Genomic DNA, 19,963 nt, shown 5'->3' with positions numbered 1-19,963 from the left:
GCTAGCCAAGTCTGTGAGACACAATGCACATTTGTGCAGTAACTTTTGTTTGCTCAATGATGAACCTGTGGACAACAATATTGTCTATACTGTAGCTTGTTTTATATGGCAAGCAACATTGGAACTTTGCACATCTTTGAGTCATGTATGTCCAAATACTTTCTATATATACCTTCTCCACCTCAGGATCTCGGTTTGTCAACTATTGACCAAATATTGTTGATTTATGGCCGTGCATTAGCCCTTGTGGAGATTGGCCAACCTGAGGTAAATACATTTTCTTTCAGGGATTATATTTAAAGTGCATGTCCAATTCTGGAAATCATGTTCTGGCGTTGTATCAACAACCAATATGTTTAATGTAGGAACTTGCTGAGGCTGAAAGGGAATTTGAGAAGATCAAATTGTTTGAAGAGAGAACGTTTCAGTGCCTGGTGTATTTTGGCATTGGAAAAATGTATCTGAAGTGGAACAGGTAACCAGGCCTCATACATACACATGCACATCAGGGTTTCCCGCAGCACTTTTCCTAAGCAACACACGCTTGCCGACTTAACTACGTCGTCAACATTTTTTGACGCATTAGTCGATCACACAAACTAGCCCCCCCCCCCCCCCCCCCCCCGGTCTGATGGCAAACCCAACCCTGACCACCTTAACTAACACATTTTCTCTGGGAAACCCTGCACATACACACGAGCGTCTGCTAATGACTAAATGTAATGTAATTTAAATATATACACACTATGCAGCTTAACTGGTGTGCTGGAGCAGTGAGTTGTAATTCATGAACCCCTCTGTTTTTTCCCTCCCAGATTTCCAAAAGCTCTGGAACAGTTTTCTTATTCTTTGCAGATGGTAAAAAAGCAGATAACACCTGGTAAACTGTCTTGGCCCACAACAAAGGATATTGTTAAAGATACACAACCAGACTATTTCAAGGTTGGTGATTAACTGCTAACATTGGGCCTCATTCACTAATGGGTCCAGAGAAATGTTTTTACTTAGCGCACAAAGTTAGTCCACTCTAAAGTACCGTTGGATTTGTGACAGGTGCGCACCGCCAATTTTGCTCTGACCTCTGTGCGTTTCTTAATGATTCTGAATTGTTCTAAGTTGATAGACGCACACTTTTATTTGCCATCAGCATACTGCCACGCCCCCATTTCTCCATAGACGGAAATGTTTGCCTACAAGTGTATCATTGAAAAAGAGGGAACATTTTTGGAATAGAGAAGCATGCCGCTAAAGCAAAATATCTACAAACAAAAATTAATGACTGAAGAAATTTAAACACTAGTGTCCAAGGTGGAAGCCAGTAAATGCACTCTAAAACCATAGAAAACCAAACAATTATACTTCAGAGATGACATTGTCACATACTCCATTGTAAGCTAGGACTGGTTTTTAGTTGATTAAATGATGACCAAAATTGATAGGCTAAAAGTGCATCAATTTCATGTTTATTTTAAATGGCCAATGCATGAATACATTTACTGTTTTCTATATTGTTGATTAAAGCCTTTTGATAAATGTGGCTTTAATATTATGTATTTAGGTAAAAAGGTGTGTCTTTACGTTTATGAAATGAAAGTCCTTTATCATTTCTGTGTACTCGTGGTCTGAGGTTGTTGAACAAATTCAGATTAGGCAATATTGTTGAATCCTGATTTTGCAAATGTTCGCACGGTTCAAGCACAGATTTGTGTGTACGCAATGTTGTGAATGAGACCCAAAGTCATAAGTACAAGGATTGAAAGTTCATGTAAAACTTGTATTACAGTGGAGCTGGAAAAACAGATTTGAGAATAAACTTATTTTGATGATTTCTTTGTTTGATCCATCAGGGTAGTCTGGAGACATCTATTGAGATGTGTAAGTTTCCCCCTAAACCAGATGCAATTTGCCGGTATTCCAATTGTGCTGGCCATTCAAAACTGGAAATCTTCTTTACGGATCCAGATTTTAAGGTAAACGGGCTAACCAAGTAGAATACAGCTCAATCCAACTTCTAATCATGAAAAAAGGTTTTCAAGTCAACAATCCATAAACACTTAACATCTGTCTTTACTTCCTAGGGTTTTATTCGTATCGTTTGCTGCCAAAATTGCATTGTTGAGTACCATATCAGCTGTTGGAAGACGGTGAAAACCACCTCCTTCTCTGATAGGAATGAAAAGGTAAGGTCTGTTTGAAGTTGTAAACATATAACAGGAATCAAGGAAGTTCAGATTGAGTAAGCTCACTTGCAGGTGCACATCTTTCACCATTGGGATTGTTTTAACATCCACAGGAATTCCTGCTGGACATGTGCTTTACACCTGACTGCAGGGGTGTCATCTGTAATATTCAAATCTATGGTTCAACAGGCATTTTGAAGTGCAAGGTAAGGTATCCCTCTGGACTGGATAGTGTACTGTTGGTCATTGTCGTGAAACAGGCATTCATGTGAATCTCTTCCCTTTAATTCCAGTTTGAGGCACCTGTCACAAAACCTATGGGTCCGGTAAAAGTTAAAGTAAATCAGAAATGTACTAGGTGGGTGGAGTCATTACGTTGCTGTTGTCCAAACTTGTCGTTTCACACTGTGGCATGTCCTCCATCATTGTTTTTTTTGTTACTCCTCAGTCTCAAGAAGTTGAAGTCCAAAGAGGATCGTAAACACAGGAGGAAGCAACACAAACAAGCAAACTCTCAGACTCAACCAGACCAGAATGACCAAACACCTTCGGAGAAGAATGACAACACCGCAGTGGAGCCTGAAGAGAAAGGTATGTGTAACTTAAACCCAGCTCCTGTAAAATGCTCGCCAGATGGTGTCTTTGCATTCCGCCCTTGTGATCACTTTCATCCACGTGCAGCAGTTATTGAATGCCTTTTTACTGAAAGTAGAATTAAAACAACTTCATCCCTCCACCTCCCTAGCTCCCTCCTCTACATGGCTGCTATGCAGGGACCACATCCTCCTGCAGATCAATGAGAACCGCAAGCTTCTCCAGGACGAGAACAGCCACAACGTAGCTTCCCTACTGAGGAGCCTGAAGCCATGGATAGACCTGGACCACCAGAAGGGCAGCGCGCTGGTGCCAGGGGCCAGAGACAGGCCCAAGCCTGAGAGCCTGTGGGAGGTGGCAGAGCTGCTCCTGGAAAGGAAGAACCGGGTGTGGGGCCGTGTGTTTATCCAGTCCCTCAGCGGCAGCCGTAACACCAGCCCCAGGCTGAACGACTGGGCCCTTCAGCTGGACAACGCTGGTAAGCACAACTCCACTTGTTACTGCAGCTGATGTGTTCACATCGCAAGCTGTTCAGCTCAAACGTAAGATACTTTCCACAACAGAAAGTCTAATATGACCTATTTTAAGGGCCTGCAATAACGCAATTTGATCAGTGTGGCGCTGTAGCGCTAGACTGTAACGCTCCCATATGCAATTCAATAGAAGATGAGACACAGTGCTTATGAGAATGTTGGAGTGCAAACCAAGCTGAACTAGCGTGTGGGAACGTTTTACAAAACTTCAAACAAGAAATGCTGTTGTGTGTAATACATGTAAGGGATGATGCTCGACGAGGTGTACAATATCACCTGATAATGGACGATGCGGAGGCGTGAACCTATAGTATCACTATGGCTGACCGTGCCATACTGTTTCTGTTACTACTACGGCTACTGACTGGATCAGAAATGTTCAGACAGTGTTTCTTTTTCTTCTAAGATTTAACCTTTAGATGCGTGAGTTCTAAATATTTCCGACTGTCTCCACAGCGCAAGTTATTTTTCCGAAACGGTAGCTAGCTAGCTAGCTAGCTTTAGTTAAGAAACTGCAGCTAAAGCGTATATGTTTCTAGTTCAGCTTTGATTTACAAAAATATTTTCTATGAGGTAGGCTACAGGCGGTATGTTCTCCTTAGTTTTTCTGAACTTTGTTATGTTGCTGACTGGAGATCAGTAGGCTAGTATATATCTATATTAATAATATGCCTACATCATATAATAATCGCATATTAAATCGCAATTGCAAATTAATCGCGATTGTTATTTTCCGAAAATCGTTCAAATTGCTCAAAAATTACGTTCGAATATTCCCTTTAAAAAAAAAACATATTTGAATATATTCGAATTTCTGGTTGCCCATTAATAACAATAACAGGTCAATAACAGGACAAATTAATACAACGAGATACAACTACTTGTATACTGTAGGTAGGCCTAATTTATTTAAGTTTAAACATATTTAACAACATATTACCTACACAAAAAGTCAATTAACTAATGGCCAAGACAGCAGACCTTGGCCTCTCGCTCGCTCGCACACAAGCACTCTTTCTTTCTCTCTCTCTCCCGCACCGTTGTGCTCTCTGCGCATAGCGGTGTAAAATGAACGACAACAATAAACAAATGCCGAGTTCTGATCAAGAGTTTTGTGCAAGCAATTTAAGGTCCCAAATATGGCAGGCTTCATTCAGTGATTGAAACAAATCTTATTAACATTAATTGAAGTTTTACAGTATAGAACCGACATTGAACGCTCCGAGCGAGCTGTGCTGTGGTAAACGTGGAGATGTAGCCTCAAGTTGCTAGTTGTTGAATGGTAAGCTAACTCTGGCTTACATTGCTTACACACTACTTTAGCTGTAGGCTCAACAAGTTTACCATCAATTGACCAAAATCCGAAATATTTCCAGACATCACTCTAGATTTTTTGGTTACAATCACTTTCTTTGCTGCGGTCAAGATGGATTCTGCACTTTCTGCCATCTTCCACGCAAGTCAACTGTCAGCAGTGACGCTGAGGCGCGCGCCCACCCGCAAAGCAGACAGACGCGCCACTGCTACCGCGGTTGTGTTTAAACTTTTTTTACATTCAAATATTAATTTTCACATTCAAACTTTTTTTTATAACCACTATTCGAATACATATTTGAATATGGAATATTAGTTGACAGCCCTAACACCCTACCACCTTAACTAACACATATTCTGCGGGAAACCCTGCCGGTATGGCGTTGAACCATGATATGGATTTTGCAGTATCATGAATATCACGATATTTTAATGCATGTATGAAGTAAAGTGTTTCTGTTTGGTATAAAATATAAGTCAAGTGATACCAGGGGCGTAGCCAGAATAATCTTTTTGAGTAGGCCTAGAAAAACATGGATAGGCATCTTTTCAGTTTTTTTTTTTTACTTATTTACTTTGCGATGTGCATCCGGTGCATCATTTTTCAGAGATATTTTTGTGTTTGGGTAGGCCTTAGAACAAATTGGGTAGGCCTGTGCCTACCCAGGACTACCCGTGGCTACGCCCCTGAGTGATACAGCCTAGTGAGTTAGTTATAGTTAGGTAGAAAATCAACCTGAAAAATCTGACTTACGTACCTCATGGCCAGACCTATGTACAGAAGCAAAAATAAAATTGAGCGGAAGTACGTAGGAGGGCAGAGCCAGGCTAGCACGCATCGTGCCAGCCATAGAAAGTCAACAAACAAGCTAGCGCAACTCCAGAGGAAGCAAACATTCATTGGAGTAAACTGCTTTTGTTGGCAAGTATAAGCAAGCGTTAACGGTCTGAAAATAACGCCAGTGCAGGGTTTTTCCTGCATAGAGAAAATGTTGGTGCGCGCCAAAGCCGTTTTCCCAAGCGCCAATGACAAATCCTGAGCGCCAAAGGCAAAAAAAAGTCTGTGATATATATATATATAAAAAATAAAAAAAAAGCTGGGTTCATCACGCGTGAAATGCATGTCAGCGAATATGTTCTCTATAGTGTTTCAAGTAGGCTACAGCCGAACCCTCGTTCTGTTTTGATCAATAGTAATCAAGTTGATAAGCGTGTCTTCTTGTCTGATCAAGACGCAAGTGTGAGGTGCGCGAATGGACAGAACGGCTGCGAGGGCCAGCCCGACGTGCACGAATACACCTGTACAAATGCAAATGGAATTTCCACTCAAAATGCTGACAAAAGTTTGCTTTACGATTTCCAACGCAGCCTCCATTGGTATTCTTAACCGGGAATGATAATATATAGTGCAGTGTTTCCTCTATGGCTAAATTTCTGCCGCAACGGTATCAGAAATCAGGCTGTACAAAATTTTAGGCCGTCTATCAGGCCCGTAACGGAAACACATGAGGCCCCCCCGCAGAATAAGCCTGAGAGCCCCACCCCCACCACATATGTAACGGATAATGTAATACAAATACCGACGGGACGAACAGGACCCCGACGCGATCAACGGAACTTTTTGGAACATTCTGAAGAGCCGTGTAATAAACGCAAGATATCAAACTCAAGCTTGTCTTGTGAGGGAAATGTATTCAATAAGAAAAAAACGCTCAAACAGAGCATATGTTACAACAACATAACAAATAGGCCTACATATTGTTGATACTTTCTACAGGTTTGCAGGTGAATAGCCTACACATGTGTGCGTCTTTTAGCAAATCTGTGTGCAAAGTCTTTTACCACACTCTTTACATCTAAACTGCGCGCACGTTCATTTTCTATGCTAAGGATGGCCAGACCTGACAGCCTCTCTTGTGACATGGAGCTTCTGAGATATGTTTTGATCAGTTTCAGCTTGGAAAATGACCTTACAGCGCTTGCGACAGTCACGGGTATTGTCAGAAATAATTTGATGGCCATGGCTACATCAGGCACACTTGATAGTATGGGGTTGTGTTTTATTATTAGCGTGTTGCTAAATAATAAATTGAGCTATTTTTTGTCGTGTGAATCTTGTAGAAAGCAATGACTGTACGTTTTACACGATCATAATATGTATATAACTGAAATACAATGACTTATTGTAACTTTGATTATGTTTAAATAGTCAAACGCAATGGCTGCAACTGCACGATACTACTGTCGCATACGTTATCATGTTTGCTAATAATTTCAGTTATGTAATAGATTTTATAATTAAGCACTTTTTCTACTTTCTCTTTTTTTGTAGTTTCACTCCATTTCAATGTTGTCAGCTTGATAGGAAGTCAATAAAGGAGCAAGGCTAATTTTCCTGGCTCTTGGAAAGGAGGCTCGCTGTTAACGTTAGGAAGCACAACACAGACAGCAGTACAGCTGTCAAAGTATAACGTTAGCTACGTGGTACAGTAATGTTAGCTATAGCAAACAGTACAATACCTGTCTTCTGGCAGATGAGTGCATCCTTCACCGGCTGGTCGAAAAAGACTTGTAATTTTGTGAAGTTTGGCATTTAATTCAGAAATGTTCTGTTTTGAATGCCGCTTTTGCGCACCGCTTTTAAATGTGCGTTTCATTTTTCCTACGCTACGCTACAGTTAGCTACCTATTTGCAGCGGGCTCGCCGGTCTGTGTGACCATCTGACCTACTTCGTCATGTCACTTACCTAGCTAACAAAGAAAGCACAATTAAATATACTTTTCTTTATGTTTATATCAACTCTGGAAACACAGACAAGACAATAAGACATCCCATGTAATTCAAATTGGATACAAAATTTTAAAAAACGGGGGGCCTGCCCCGCGGTGCGGGGGCTGCGGGGGTAATCTTTACGGGCCTGCCGTCTATCAGCACTGATTGTTAGAGTGCATGTCGGAGAATAGCACAGACACGCGCTTCACACCGCAGTTGAGATTGCGTGTGTGCGTCCTTGAGTACAGTAAGTCGTATAACTTATGTTGTCAGTTCATTTAAGCCTGTTATTGTATAAGTTTATAGTTCTTGCAAATTTAAATCAAGTTAACTGGTGATTTTCTTTTGTATTCTTCCACTGCTAGCTAAATTGCACGTCTGTTGATTCAATAGCGATTGCTGCCCTTGCTCACGTTTGTATTTTAGGTGCATTATTATGCTGAAGTTTTAATTAATAAAAAGTGGGTTTATTGTTATTATTTGCTAAAGAATGCTTAGCCTATCAAGATCAAATGAAGCAGGCAGTGTACATGCTTCAGAGTGGCCTACCTTGGCTAGGCTACTGACCATTTACAATAAGTTGTTACGTCAATTATTAATTGGCAGCATTTATGTCATTTAGAACATGTGTAGAACATATTTAGAATATGTGCAATATTACATTAGCTATTAGATGAAATTTATTTCAATGTATTTATTCACCTGTGAATAAATACATTGATTACAAAAAAGAAGAAATATAATATATATTTTTTGGAGCACCGAAGACCCATTTTGACCCAGGAAAAACCCTGCAGTGGGGTTGATTTGCCGGACGAAGAAGAATTGGTTAAAAAAAAAAGGGGGCCTCTTCTGTCATTTGGAAATTGTTTGGTTTCAACTTGTATCCAACATCGACCAACAAACCTACTCAGTAAGTTGTGTCGTCGAATTGTGGTAGCCAAAAGTGGAAACACTAGCAATCTTTTTCACCACCTGAAAGCCATGCATGTGCGCGAATATGAACAATCGACCAGAATACGTTTAACAAATCCAATGCCAGGTTGTTTTGAATTGTGAAATGTTTATTGTAGGCCAACATAATTGAGTATTCAGCCATGTAATAATTGTTTATAGCTAACTACAAATATTTAAGTTTTCTTGCGATCACATAAACGTAGGCTACTGTTGAAGGCTAAAGTCGCTCTTCCGTGGCAAAGCACTGCAAAAGTTGGAAAATTCAACTCATGCGACACACCGGAGTTACCCAATCCAAATATGTCCGAGTGCGGTAGATTAGCCGCTGCGGTGCGGATTGCATTGTCATGACATTTTAAGATTTAACTAATATATTGTGATATATACCGTTACCGATGCTTACGAATTATACCGTGATAAACATTTTAGGCCATACCGCCCAGCCCCAGTTTTGTATGTGTCCTCTTGTATTTCTATTGTAAAATACATTATTGCAGTAAAGTGATAGTTTGGTTTGCATAGATGAAAGTGATCTAGCATAGGAGTCGGGACCTTTCTTAACATGTATGAAATAAGATATTGTAAACTAGAAAGTGCATTTCCTGCAGAAAATGCATTGGAAAGCTGAAATGAATTTTAAAATAAACTCCACAAAAAATGTTCGGAAACGTTATTTCGGTCGATTATTCCTCCCCTTCAATAATACCAATTGGTATTGTATTTTATATTGTTGGAAAGCCTGATTAGTCACCTTTACAACGAGGTGCAACTTGTAAGGATCGTGCATTAGTGGAATGAGCAACACAGCTAACCGTGTGGGTAGCGGCCCCAAAAAATTAGCCCAAATCCCCTGCAATATTCTTCTGTTGGTATTCACTCTCGTTTTGAGTTGCTTGGTGGATTGGATGATTGCACTCTCCCACAGTTATAAGGAAAAAACAACACATATTGGCCATTTTTACGCTTTATTCATTTTATACTGTCAGGGACCTCAGTAGCATGTGGAAGATCCATACGCAGCCACAACAGCTTGGCACCTCCTCCTCATGCTGGTCACCAGCCTGGTCACACACTGCTGTGGGATGGCATCCCATTCCTCAACCAGGATTTGTCGCAATTCAGCCAACATGTTTGCGTTGGTCACTCTGGCACGTACAGCACGCCCAAGCTGATCCCACTAGTGATGGGCATTCCGTCTCTTTTACGTGAGCCGGCTCATTTGGCTCCCAAACGGCTCTTTAAACATGTTATGTTTTAACTATGAATTTGACTATGATGGGTGTGAAAACAATTAGAATTAAATTATTAAATTAAATCATACTCATTTAACTCACTTAACCACAATGTCTTTAAAAATGCATTTATTTGTTATGGCTCTGCTCTGAGTTTCGACTACTCGTCTACTGAGTGTGTGTGAGTTGGCTCGGCCCTCCCTCATGCAGTCTAATTGGTTGACACCACGTGTATGAATGACAGGAACAGAATGTGAGGATGATCATGTGCGCCTTTGGGCGCACATGATCACAGTATTTTTTTTGTTCTTTGAATTAGTCAATTATTTTAAATACCCATTATTTCATAATCATTAAATTTGTATAGGCTATATTAATCTATTAAAAATAGTCGGCTCTTCAGGTAAAGGTGACTAGTCAGGCTTTCCAACGATATAAAATACAATACCAATTGGTATTATTGAAGGGGAGGAATATTCGACCCAAATAACGTTTACGAACTTTTTTTAGGAGATTAATTTAAAAAGTTGAATAGATATCAAAAAGCTGCAAAAAATAGTTTAGGGTCTTGTCAACATTTTAAAGTTTTAAATGGTGGCTGTAGCTGAAAGATTGAGGAAGAAGAATAATTTGAAAGTTGAAGAAGTTTAAGAGGATTTGGAAAAAACCTCCATTGGAAAACCATGTTAAAAATATTATGAATATTGATTTATATTTCAAGCATAAGAGGTCAGTGTTTCCTCAAGGATTTTTTTTTTTTTTTAGGAGTGGGGGCAGGTCTGTCCAAACCCCCCCCCCACCCCTGCCGAAACAAAGTTCTAACCCTATATTTCGGAGCAGGTTAATGTAATGGTCTAATAGCTAATGTAATATTGCACATATTTTCGTCTTATTTCCCCTAAAGCAATAAGGTTAGGCTACTTAAAGACACCTTCCGCTCATACAGTATGTTCTAAATGGCATAAATGCTGCCAATAATAATTGACGTAACAACTTATTGTAAATGGTCAGTAGCCTATCGATTAAGGTACTCGAAAGCATGTACACTGTCTGCTTCATTTGATCTTGATAGGCTAAGCATTCTTTAGCAAATAATAACAATAAACCCACTATTATTTCATTACAACTATTTCAGCATAATAATGCACCTAAAATACAAACGTGAGCAAGGGCAGCAATCACTATCGAATCAACAGACGTGCAATGTAGCTAGCAGGGGAAGAATACAAACAACGAAAATCACCAGTTAACTTAATTTAAATTTGCAAGAACTATTGACTTATACAATAACAGGCTTAAATGAACTGACAACATAAATTATACAACTTACAGTTCTCAAGGACGCACACAGGCAATCTCAACTGCGGTGTGAAGTGTGTCTGTGCTATTCTCCAACATGCACTCTAACAATCACTGCTGATAGACGGACCCATTTTTTTTACAGCCCTATTTCTGATACCGTGGTGGCAGAAATCAACATAGAGGAAACACTGGAGGTAGAAAGCTGAAAAGTCATAGCAGGCAACCCCTGAAACTGCTGAATTTGTTGATAGCTGAACGGTTTTAATAGCCGAAAATCTGAAGGAGCTGAAAGGTGCGACGGAAGAAATAGAATAATATTATGACGCAAGCTGAAGCAGCATTCCAAAAATTACATTCTTTATAGTTTATCCAAAAATAAAACGTCTTATCACTCACCTTTGTTTTGTTCCATATTCATATGACATACAAAAGGAGATATTAGGCAGAATGCTGCATCAGTCAGTTAATTGTTGATACAGTTTATTAAATGGTGAATGACAATATCTCAACGATTCGTCATTCTAATAATCCTTAGATTAGTCGACTATCAAAATAATCGTTTGTTGCAACCCTATTTTAGACGTATCCACAACATCACACCTGTATGAGCTTTCTTACCGGCTAACCCTCCCATCCCCACGGCAGGCATGAAAGCAGCATGCGTGTTCATCGAGCGACATGCTGAACACCTAGAGCAGCTGGACCTGTCCCCCCTGCTGTTGTTCCCCCCGCTACAGGACATGTTCATAGAGAAGTTCGGCACTAGGCCCGAGTTTTTCAGCCGTGGGGGCCTGACTGTGACAGAGTACCTGAAGCAGGCCCCGCATCAAGAGATGAGACTGTTTATCTGGACTCTGGAGGAGCACAGAGAGCAATATACATCCTGCCACTCAGTATTGGATGAATATTTTGAAATGATGGGTAAGACTTTATCCTCAATTTGTATTATTTAACGTGTTTATTTTTTCACAGTAAATGATTTCTGACTTCCCTGTTCATATTTCAGATGGCCTTTGTGTAGTCATTAGAAAGACAGAGAATGAAAATCTAAATGTGAGTATTACTTAAATAGCATTCAAAAGTATAGTTTTTAAAATGTACTTTTCCAGATGCTACGATCCTACTTCCTATGTCCTTTTTAGAATTCTCCTAGTAAGAATAAAAACAGAAACCGCAAAAGGAAACAAAAAGAACCTAAGGTGAGCATTTGTGTGCCTGTTTGTTTGTTTGGCTGCCTTTTGGTGTGTTTGTGTATGCCCGCTACATTGTGAATATCATACTAAGTCACTCTCCTTCCTCATCAGAACATCATTTACATGGGAGTCAGAAGTACTAGAGAAGAGGATGAGGAGGATTTCTTTGACGATGAGAATTCTTTGTGAGTGCCCGGTCCAAAGAACATATAAATTCTGAATTCCTATTGGAGGCACTGTTGGAATTATTCTCACCTGTCCATCTTTCTCTACAGAATGATTCTTGACCCTAGTGATCCATTTAGTGTACCCAATCGCCTTCGAGATCGAGTGGCAGAGTTTGAGGACCAGTATAACAGCAGTAATCACAGTACCCTTCATAAACAGATACTGACCAACAACAACCCTGACCCTACTAAAGAGAGTTTATATGAGTACGTTCAGCTGGCTCTCCATTGAAACATGTACACACTGATGAAACATGAGTATTCAAATACTCCAAATCTTTTATTATTCGGACACTCTCACTTCCTTTTTTTTCTGTCTCCCCCCTCTGTCCCCCATCCGTCTCTTCCTCCTCCCTTTGTCTCCCCCTCATTCCCATCAGCTACTTTGCCCAGATCCTGGAGCAGCATGGCCCTCTGGGGGCCCAGGACCCCCTGCTGGTGGGCCTGCTGGACAGCTTCCCGCCCGAGGCCCAGCAGAAGATCCAGGAAGCCGGGGGCCTCCAGCCCTTCCTCCTCAGCTCACTGCGCTTCGTCATGAACGGCGACCTCATCGGCCTGATGAAGCATGCCGTAACCCTGCAGTACACCGCCACCGCACATCAACAACTCAACCACCTGGACTACATAGGAGACCCCTCGTACAGGCTGGACTTAAACCCTTCAGCTGGGGAATTTCACCCCTGTAGTGGGGATATGGGAATGGATGATTTTAGCGAGACTGTCAGCTTTGGCGAAGGGATGACGGCCCCAGTGAGGCATGAGCCAGTTTTGACAGGCTATCACCGGCTTCCTTATAATCCTCATATGTTTTACCCATGTCCACCTCAGCCTAACACATATGTCAGCAGTTTAGCAGGTGCGTTCAGTACCCAAGGAGTAGATGAAGCTATGCTTTATGTTGGGACTAATGCCTGTACAGCAGGTCATGAACAGTACCGTGTCAGTGACTGTGGGGATTTGGACCAGTTTGTTAGCGAGGTGGATGAAAACAGTGTGTGGGAAACCCTCATCTCTTCTGGAAGTACATCGAGGAAGTTGTCTGTTAAAACTGCAGCTGTACAGGTATATAATGTATGCTCTAGCCAGAGAACCTCGTGGTCAATATCAAGAAATCAAGACGGAGCTGAAATGCACCGCATTTTGTGGGCTGTTGCGTATCTCACTGCTAATATCTCTTTTTTCCTCTCTAGGCAACCTGTGACTCCAACAATGATGTGGCAGTTAATACAGAACCATATGAGCCTTTTGAGATAAATAATGTCAGTTATAGTCAAGTTCTCTATAAACCACAAATGTCTATAACTCAAGTAAACTTCCTCACATAAAGTTCTTAAATGTAACTGAAATACAACCCAAAAAGTTCCTCTTACAATTGTTTACTGATCTTTTTCCTCAGGGGGAGATGAGCAGGAAGGAGAAGGATAACACTGAGTTCAAGAAACAAATCCACCAGATGAAAGAGAACTACAGCTTTGTGAAGCTAAGACGCCAAGAGGAAATCTCTGGCCTCAAAGAAGAATATGACAACATCAACCAAAACATAAAGGTGAGGATTGCTTTTCCATTTCTCATCACTAACCACAGAGAACCTTCAAATACCACTAAAGGCAGTCCAGCGTGTAGGTTAATGAGCTGAACCTCTCTGCCAGATCTCCAACAGAGAGCTAGCCCTGTTCCAGAAACAGCTGGAGGAGGAGGTGAAGAAAGATCAGCAGGAGAAGAGGGACAACCAGGAGACCCTGAAGGCCATGAAGGCTGAGATGAAGGAGCTGCTGGAGTCCCAGGAGAGGTAGCTCATACGTCTTGGAATGTCCCAGGAAATGGGACCAGACGGCAGTGGAATCACTTCTGCTTTAGTCTGTCCCATCTGTTAAACCAGAGTAGTCACTGTGGAAGATGTGTGCATGTCCACCAGTGGTATGGCACTAGTCAAGCATTAACCATGGGTTTCTAGGCATCCTGGAACACAGTTCACCAATTTTCCAGTCATGGACAACATGGAAAGATTTGAGGAAAAAGTCAAATGTCAAGGAAGATTTTGGAAAATGATTTCAACATTCTCCTATTTTCCTTATGCTGAGAATGAACAAATAGGCTGTCAGAACTGACCAAAACTGATAATATTGCCATTTGAAAGGGCTGAGTTCAGGATCATATCAATGTTTCCAGTGGTAGTTGATGGATATTTTGAATAGGCTTCCCATGGTTATGTTGTGGAAACGCTGTGAACTTTTTGGCTTTATATTTGAGCTGTAAAATCAACCAATCAGCCTGTAGCCATGTGAAAGGCTTAACCGGGGGAGTACAAGCAACAGTGCAGAAGAAACCTTCGCAAATTAGCAATTTCATCTACGGAAAAATACCACCAAGGGATCGTAATACCCTTCATAATCAAGTTAAGAACCAAAGTGAGGAATTGAGATGCACGTGTCTTATCGCATCCATGGTTCTTAGAAATTTGGAACTGGTTCTCGATACCCAACCCTAGTATGTAGTGATCCGAAACATGTTGGTTATTATATTGAGTGACTTCTTCAAAAAAAATTGTATGCAAGAAAAGGAGAATAGTAAAAAAGACAGAGAAATCCTTCGCATGAACTTTCCAGGAACTTCCACATGTGCCCTGATCCTTTTCACCAATTTCAAATGAACAAGTGTCTGGGGTTATGAGTGTTGACCTTTTTGTCTCCCAGTTTAACCAAAGCCATCAAAGAGAAGAAGAAGGAGTATGAGACACAACTGGACAGTTTCTTGGAGTTGAGGCAAGTGATAAGTCTTGGGCCCAACCCGAGCGCTTTGTTAAGTTTCTGTGTCCTGTTACTTATTTACATTTAGTCATTTAGCAGACGCTCTTATCCAGAGCGACATACAGTAAGTACAGGGACATTCCCCCCGAAGCAAGTAGGGTGAAGTGCCTTGCCCAAGGACACAACGTCATTTTGCACGGCTGGGAATCGAACTGGCAACCTTCAGATTACTAGCCCGACTCCCTCACCGCTCAGCCATCTGACTCCCTACTTATGAATGTCATTGGTTTGAATAGTAACAGTTAGTCCTGTTTTTAATGAACAGACGCCTTATTTCCCACAGCAACCAATCAGCAGGTGAGAAGATGAGCCTGGAGGACGAGATCAAGAGATGCAGAGACCTGTGTTCCAGCACTGCTCTGAGATCTCACACATCACAGGTTTGTGGGTGTGTGTGGGATGGAGGAGGACATGTGTACAATGGAGAGAACAAGAACATTCCTGAACAGGGTTTATCGTGTCAATGGAATGCGCTTTCTCATGTTCAACCACTACCTGGGGCTCGTCTGTGCTTCTCTAGATGGGTAGCTAGATCTAGATTCACCATTGGGTTCAGGGCTCAACATTAAAAAATGTTGGCACTGGCCCCACCGGGCCAGTGGGTTTGAAACTTACTGGCCCCAAGACAATTTTTACTGGCCCCCCCTCCAAAAGTTGTAATTGGGTGTGCTTTGCCTTCGGCAAGGGCACAACCTTTGTTCTCTCACATATATATTATTATTTTTATTATTCTTTTTGCCCCCCTAAAACTCAGTCAATATTTGGCCTACATAGACAACCTAGGTGTCAAAAGTTTCGTCTTGGTAGCGATTGAGTTGCTTCTATTGGGATTTACGTTCAATTGCATGGTTTAAGTGGAAATTAAGTTTTTGTGGCGAAAAGTGAAGCTAACGGTGGCTAACTTGCTAGCCACAGTCAATGATGCTACTTACGTCACTAACGTCACGAAAACTCGCGTGACTACCTCTAGCAGAACATTAGTTTAGCAGCTCGTTAACTTCTGGGAGATAGCTAAGCTAACTGCTTTACTGCAAGGCAGCTGCAGAAACGCCACAAGCAAAGAGGCCAGGGTGATAACTATTTACTAATTTTACTTTGTGATATGACACACAATTGTGACGTGTAATGTACAATATAAGCTGATTTTATTAAGGAAGTACATCTACTTTCGGAAACAGTAGTCTACTATTTCACTGAAGTATTAGCATCATGACATTAGCCTGTGTTGCCCGGGCAACACATACTACAGTGGTCTATGATGTAGCGTTATCTGTTTTCAATCGTTAAAATAAACATTCCTCACATATACATTTTCGTTGTAGGATTTATTCTGACATTAGTAAACGATTTGTTGGTGAAATTACCATTACCTGTGGTTTCAAACCAGTGTTGCTCACTGCAACGCTGTAGCCTACGCGAGACACACTACAAAAACATCTACAGTACACAGCTGTTTAGGAAATCAAACGGCGACAGAACATGTTCGGCACTCCCCTTACTTAAATCAAAAGTCTATCTAACTACTAACCTGAACTTCATTGCCACAGCCTAAACGTTGTCAATCTGTTCATGAAAATAATTAATTTCAGCCTAAACCATACAACGGAACGTTAAATCAAATTCAACCAACGCAATCGCTACCAAGACAAACACAGCAGTAGTCTAGTACTGTAGTAGTACAATTTACCGGGGCAGTTTCTCCACACAGGGTTATATTGCATTTTGCGTTGTTACTGACAATGATCGCTACCAGTGAGCTTTTTATGAATGAGCGATTTTCCACTAAATGAATGTCCAGCTTATTTACGTTTTGGGGGGCATATTTTCAGTTAGCAGATGGTACTGTTTGAATCGCAATTCCATCTTCTACTGCCGGGTAACGTCGTAGAATAATCTTCAAAGGGGGTTCTTTGTTAATGAATGAATGCAATGAGTAGGCTAAATGCCTGAAAATATAATGAGAAGGGAAAAACTTAAAATGACGTTTAAGTCATAGAGATTAGGTCAATTTTTACACCGGTCTGCCAAATTTATTCGTTTTGATTCAACGATGAGGCTGCCTCTTGCAGGGGAAATAAGACATCTATTTCATTCTACACTTCACTCGTATTTTCAGTTGTAAATGAGCAGCAAAAAAAAATGCTTTTAAATCTATGTAATCTTTATAAATAATAAGTATGCATTTTTATATAAAATATACAGAAATATCAGTTGTAAAAATGTCATTCAAAAACGGACCCCTGTGCAACCGACGCAAGCAAGCACACGCTACAATTTCCCCAGAAATTGTACCCTCTCTAGTTTATCATTGTTACAACAAAACCAGACTTCTAAGTTGTTATTCTGTTAACATGTTTAACCATTTATTAAACACATCCTGGATATAAAAAGAACAAAAATGAAATAACATTTCTAGTGCTAACAAATAAAAAGGTAATAGTCAGCAAAACAATTGACTTTTAACCTCAAACATGACGTGCTCTCTTCCCTGCTGACAGCCATCTCTGCACAACTCTGTCTGACTGAAACCTCTGGTCCCTCAATGCTAATATATAAAAGCTTCCATAGCATTTCATCAGTATGATACTAAGTACCCAAGTCGACACCATTCTTCTGCTGCAGTTCAATAGCCTGGGGGAACGAGGTGAACGGCTGGCCCGTCTTAATTACGTGATATGCCGTTGTTATAAGTCGTGCAATAACACGATGGGCATCTACATTTCAATTCCAGACCAGCATGGTCAACGGCCTGGAAGATGGATTGTCAACCATCCGCTTAGCTGTCACGCAAACCAGGTGCTGTCTGCTAGCATATGGCTGGTCAGGGATTGTTTTCGAAAATTGTCGGTGCCTGTGTAAAAAGATGCACTTTTGTCTGCTTTAGACAGGAACATACGACTTCGTTCCATTAAAAAAATTGATTCCGTTTGAGCTCGTAGCTCTACTTTGCTGCCATCTTCACTTTATTGTCTCGCGCCAGTTGTTAAAAAATGTATCGAGATTAGAGAATTACAATTTGACAACCACTCGTCACTCACTACTCAACTCTTGATTTGCCAACTGTGCGCCCCACGAGCTGCAAAGTTATTTATGCATTTAGCAAAACGTATGAAGGATATTAACTTTTACAATGCACATTTTTTCAATCAATAATTTGCAGTGGCCCGAACGGGTCAGTGAGTTGCTAGTTTAACTGTCCCAACGTTACTTTTTACTGGCCCCGGGCCATCGTTATTGTCGAGCCCTGGGGTTACTTTCAGCAATGCAAGGCCCTCATTTTACATACATGCGCACACACACACACACACACACACACACACACACACACACACACACACACACACACACACTGAGTCTCCTGGCCCCCTTCCTTCCCCTTGTAGGTTTTCATCCTGGAAAGCCAGAAGGGCAGAGGGCTGCGCTGTCTGTTTCGATCAGTGACTGATGCCAGGGCCATCCTGGCTAAACTCCAGGAAGTTGCTCCCAGGTGAGTTGGCAGTTATGATGAGCACAGTTTAGCTGTGGCTGTTATTGCACACTAATCTGTTCAGTAACTCTTAGTCACATTTCCTAGTTAGTGTTGTCACAATGCCAATATAATGACATTGATACAGTGCCTGCACTGCCTGCTGTCTCAATACCCATGCTGAAACTATACCACGGCAAAAACCTCAAACATCAGGAAAAGTTACTGAATAAAAGAGGACAGAACACCAAATGTAGAATTATTTTTAGTTTCAAGTGTCAACATCAGTTGGGATGTTATCACTGTTATTCTTAAAGTACCGGTACTAATAAAATGGGAGTATCTTACCATTTTGAAAGGCAAGGTATGGTACCTGGAACAAGCAGTGCAACATGCAGTCTTTGATAGTGTTTAATAATAGGGGAACATGTTGAAACCTCTGTCATTGGTCGTCCCCCCACACATGCACACACACACACAGGTACCCTCCCCATCTGCTTCAGCCTGCCATTGAGGCCTGGAGCACCTGTTTGCGTGAGTCTGAGGAGAAGATCTCCACAACAGAGGTGAGCACACACACACACACACAGGTGAAGGTGTGTGGGTGAGTCTCCAGCCTCATGATTGTGCCCCACAGGCTCAGTATCAGGAGCAGTTGGAGCAGGTGAAGAAGGGGGCCAGGCTGAACAGCCTGCCCCCCATCACGATCCCATACACCCCCCAGCCTCCACCCATACCGGTAGGTTGCTCCTTATCCACACTCTGCCTGCACTGACTGACTATCAGAAGGATACCTTCAGTTAAAGTTAGAAGTTCCACCAACTCGCTACATACATGCTCCTAAACTTCTGGTGAAACGTCACGTGTTGTTCAGTGCTCCACTGGTAGCACTCAACACTTTCAATGCGTTTAACACTTTAAACCTTTTCCATACTCAACACTTTCAAGCAACATAAATCTGATGCCTTGATCATGGACTCGCATGAATGCGACCACAGGAATTCTTTGCTTGCGCACTTACAAAATATTGTTGCAAATGCAGTCTGGATCCCTGATTGCTGTGCAGAATCTTGTGAGGTGGCTTTAAAGACAGTAGCCTATTGTGCACTATATCAATAGTTTAATAATTAGGTCTAGTGGTTATAAAAAAAATACATATTTTAGAAAGATGCATTTGTTTTAAATCAGCATTGTAAGCGGACGACAACTTAGCACTTTTGCTTTCCTCTGTGTTGGTCTTTGACACTTTGTGTCAGAAGAGTAAGAGAACAGAAAATGGCTATGATCTAACTGAAGTAAATATGCCTTCCTAGAATGATGTGGGTTCACATCGTAGCTACATTTACATTACATTTAGTCATTTAGCAGACGTTCTTATCCAGAGC

At 41.2% G+C, this 19,963-nt stretch overlaps 1 protein-coding gene across 3 annotated transcripts in view; it reads left to right on the top strand.

Moving 5' to 3' along the window:
- Nucleotides 1-19,963, top strand: part of ttc3 (tetratricopeptide repeat domain 3) — a 63,050-nt gene that overhangs the window by 24,358 nt on the left and 18,729 nt on the right. For all 3 annotated transcript variants that reach the window (XM_062485046.1, XM_062485047.1, XM_062485044.1), the window contains exons 19-41: nt 187-267; nt 366-475; nt 816-942; nt 1,848-1,970; nt 2,079-2,180; nt 2,294-2,386; nt 2,474-2,538; nt 2,629-2,771; nt 2,926-3,252; nt 11,531-11,806; nt 11,892-11,938; nt 12,028-12,084; nt 12,190-12,263; nt 12,354-12,512; nt 12,686-13,367; nt 13,496-13,564; nt 13,702-13,851; nt 13,955-14,094; nt 14,999-15,067; nt 15,396-15,492; nt 18,496-18,599; nt 19,060-19,144; nt 19,216-19,317. In XM_062485046.1, the coding sequence (XP_062341030.1) occupies nt 187-267; nt 366-475; nt 816-942; nt 1,848-1,970; nt 2,079-2,180; nt 2,294-2,386; nt 2,474-2,538; nt 2,629-2,771; nt 2,926-3,252; nt 11,531-11,806; nt 11,892-11,938; nt 12,028-12,084; nt 12,190-12,263; nt 12,354-12,512; nt 12,686-13,367; nt 13,496-13,564; nt 13,702-13,851; nt 13,955-14,094; nt 14,999-15,067; nt 15,396-15,492; nt 18,496-18,599; nt 19,060-19,144; nt 19,216-19,317 (3,282 nt within the window). The remainder of the gene's footprint in view (nt 1-186; nt 268-365; nt 476-815; nt 943-1,847; nt 1,971-2,078; nt 2,181-2,293; nt 2,387-2,473; nt 2,539-2,628; nt 2,772-2,925; nt 3,253-11,530; nt 11,807-11,891; nt 11,939-12,027; nt 12,085-12,189; nt 12,264-12,353; nt 12,513-12,685; nt 13,368-13,495; nt 13,565-13,701; nt 13,852-13,954; nt 14,095-14,998; nt 15,068-15,395; nt 15,493-18,495; nt 18,600-19,059; nt 19,145-19,215; nt 19,318-19,963) is intronic.

This window comes from Osmerus eperlanus, chromosome 19, assembly GCF_963692335.1.
Source record: "Osmerus eperlanus chromosome 19, fOsmEpe2.1, whole genome shotgun sequence".
NCBI classification, from domain to species: domain Eukaryota; kingdom Metazoa; phylum Chordata; class Actinopteri; order Osmeriformes; family Osmeridae; genus Osmerus; species Osmerus eperlanus.
Note: the sequence above shows the minus strand (reverse complement) of the source record. Positions and strands in the feature narration are given on the sequence as shown.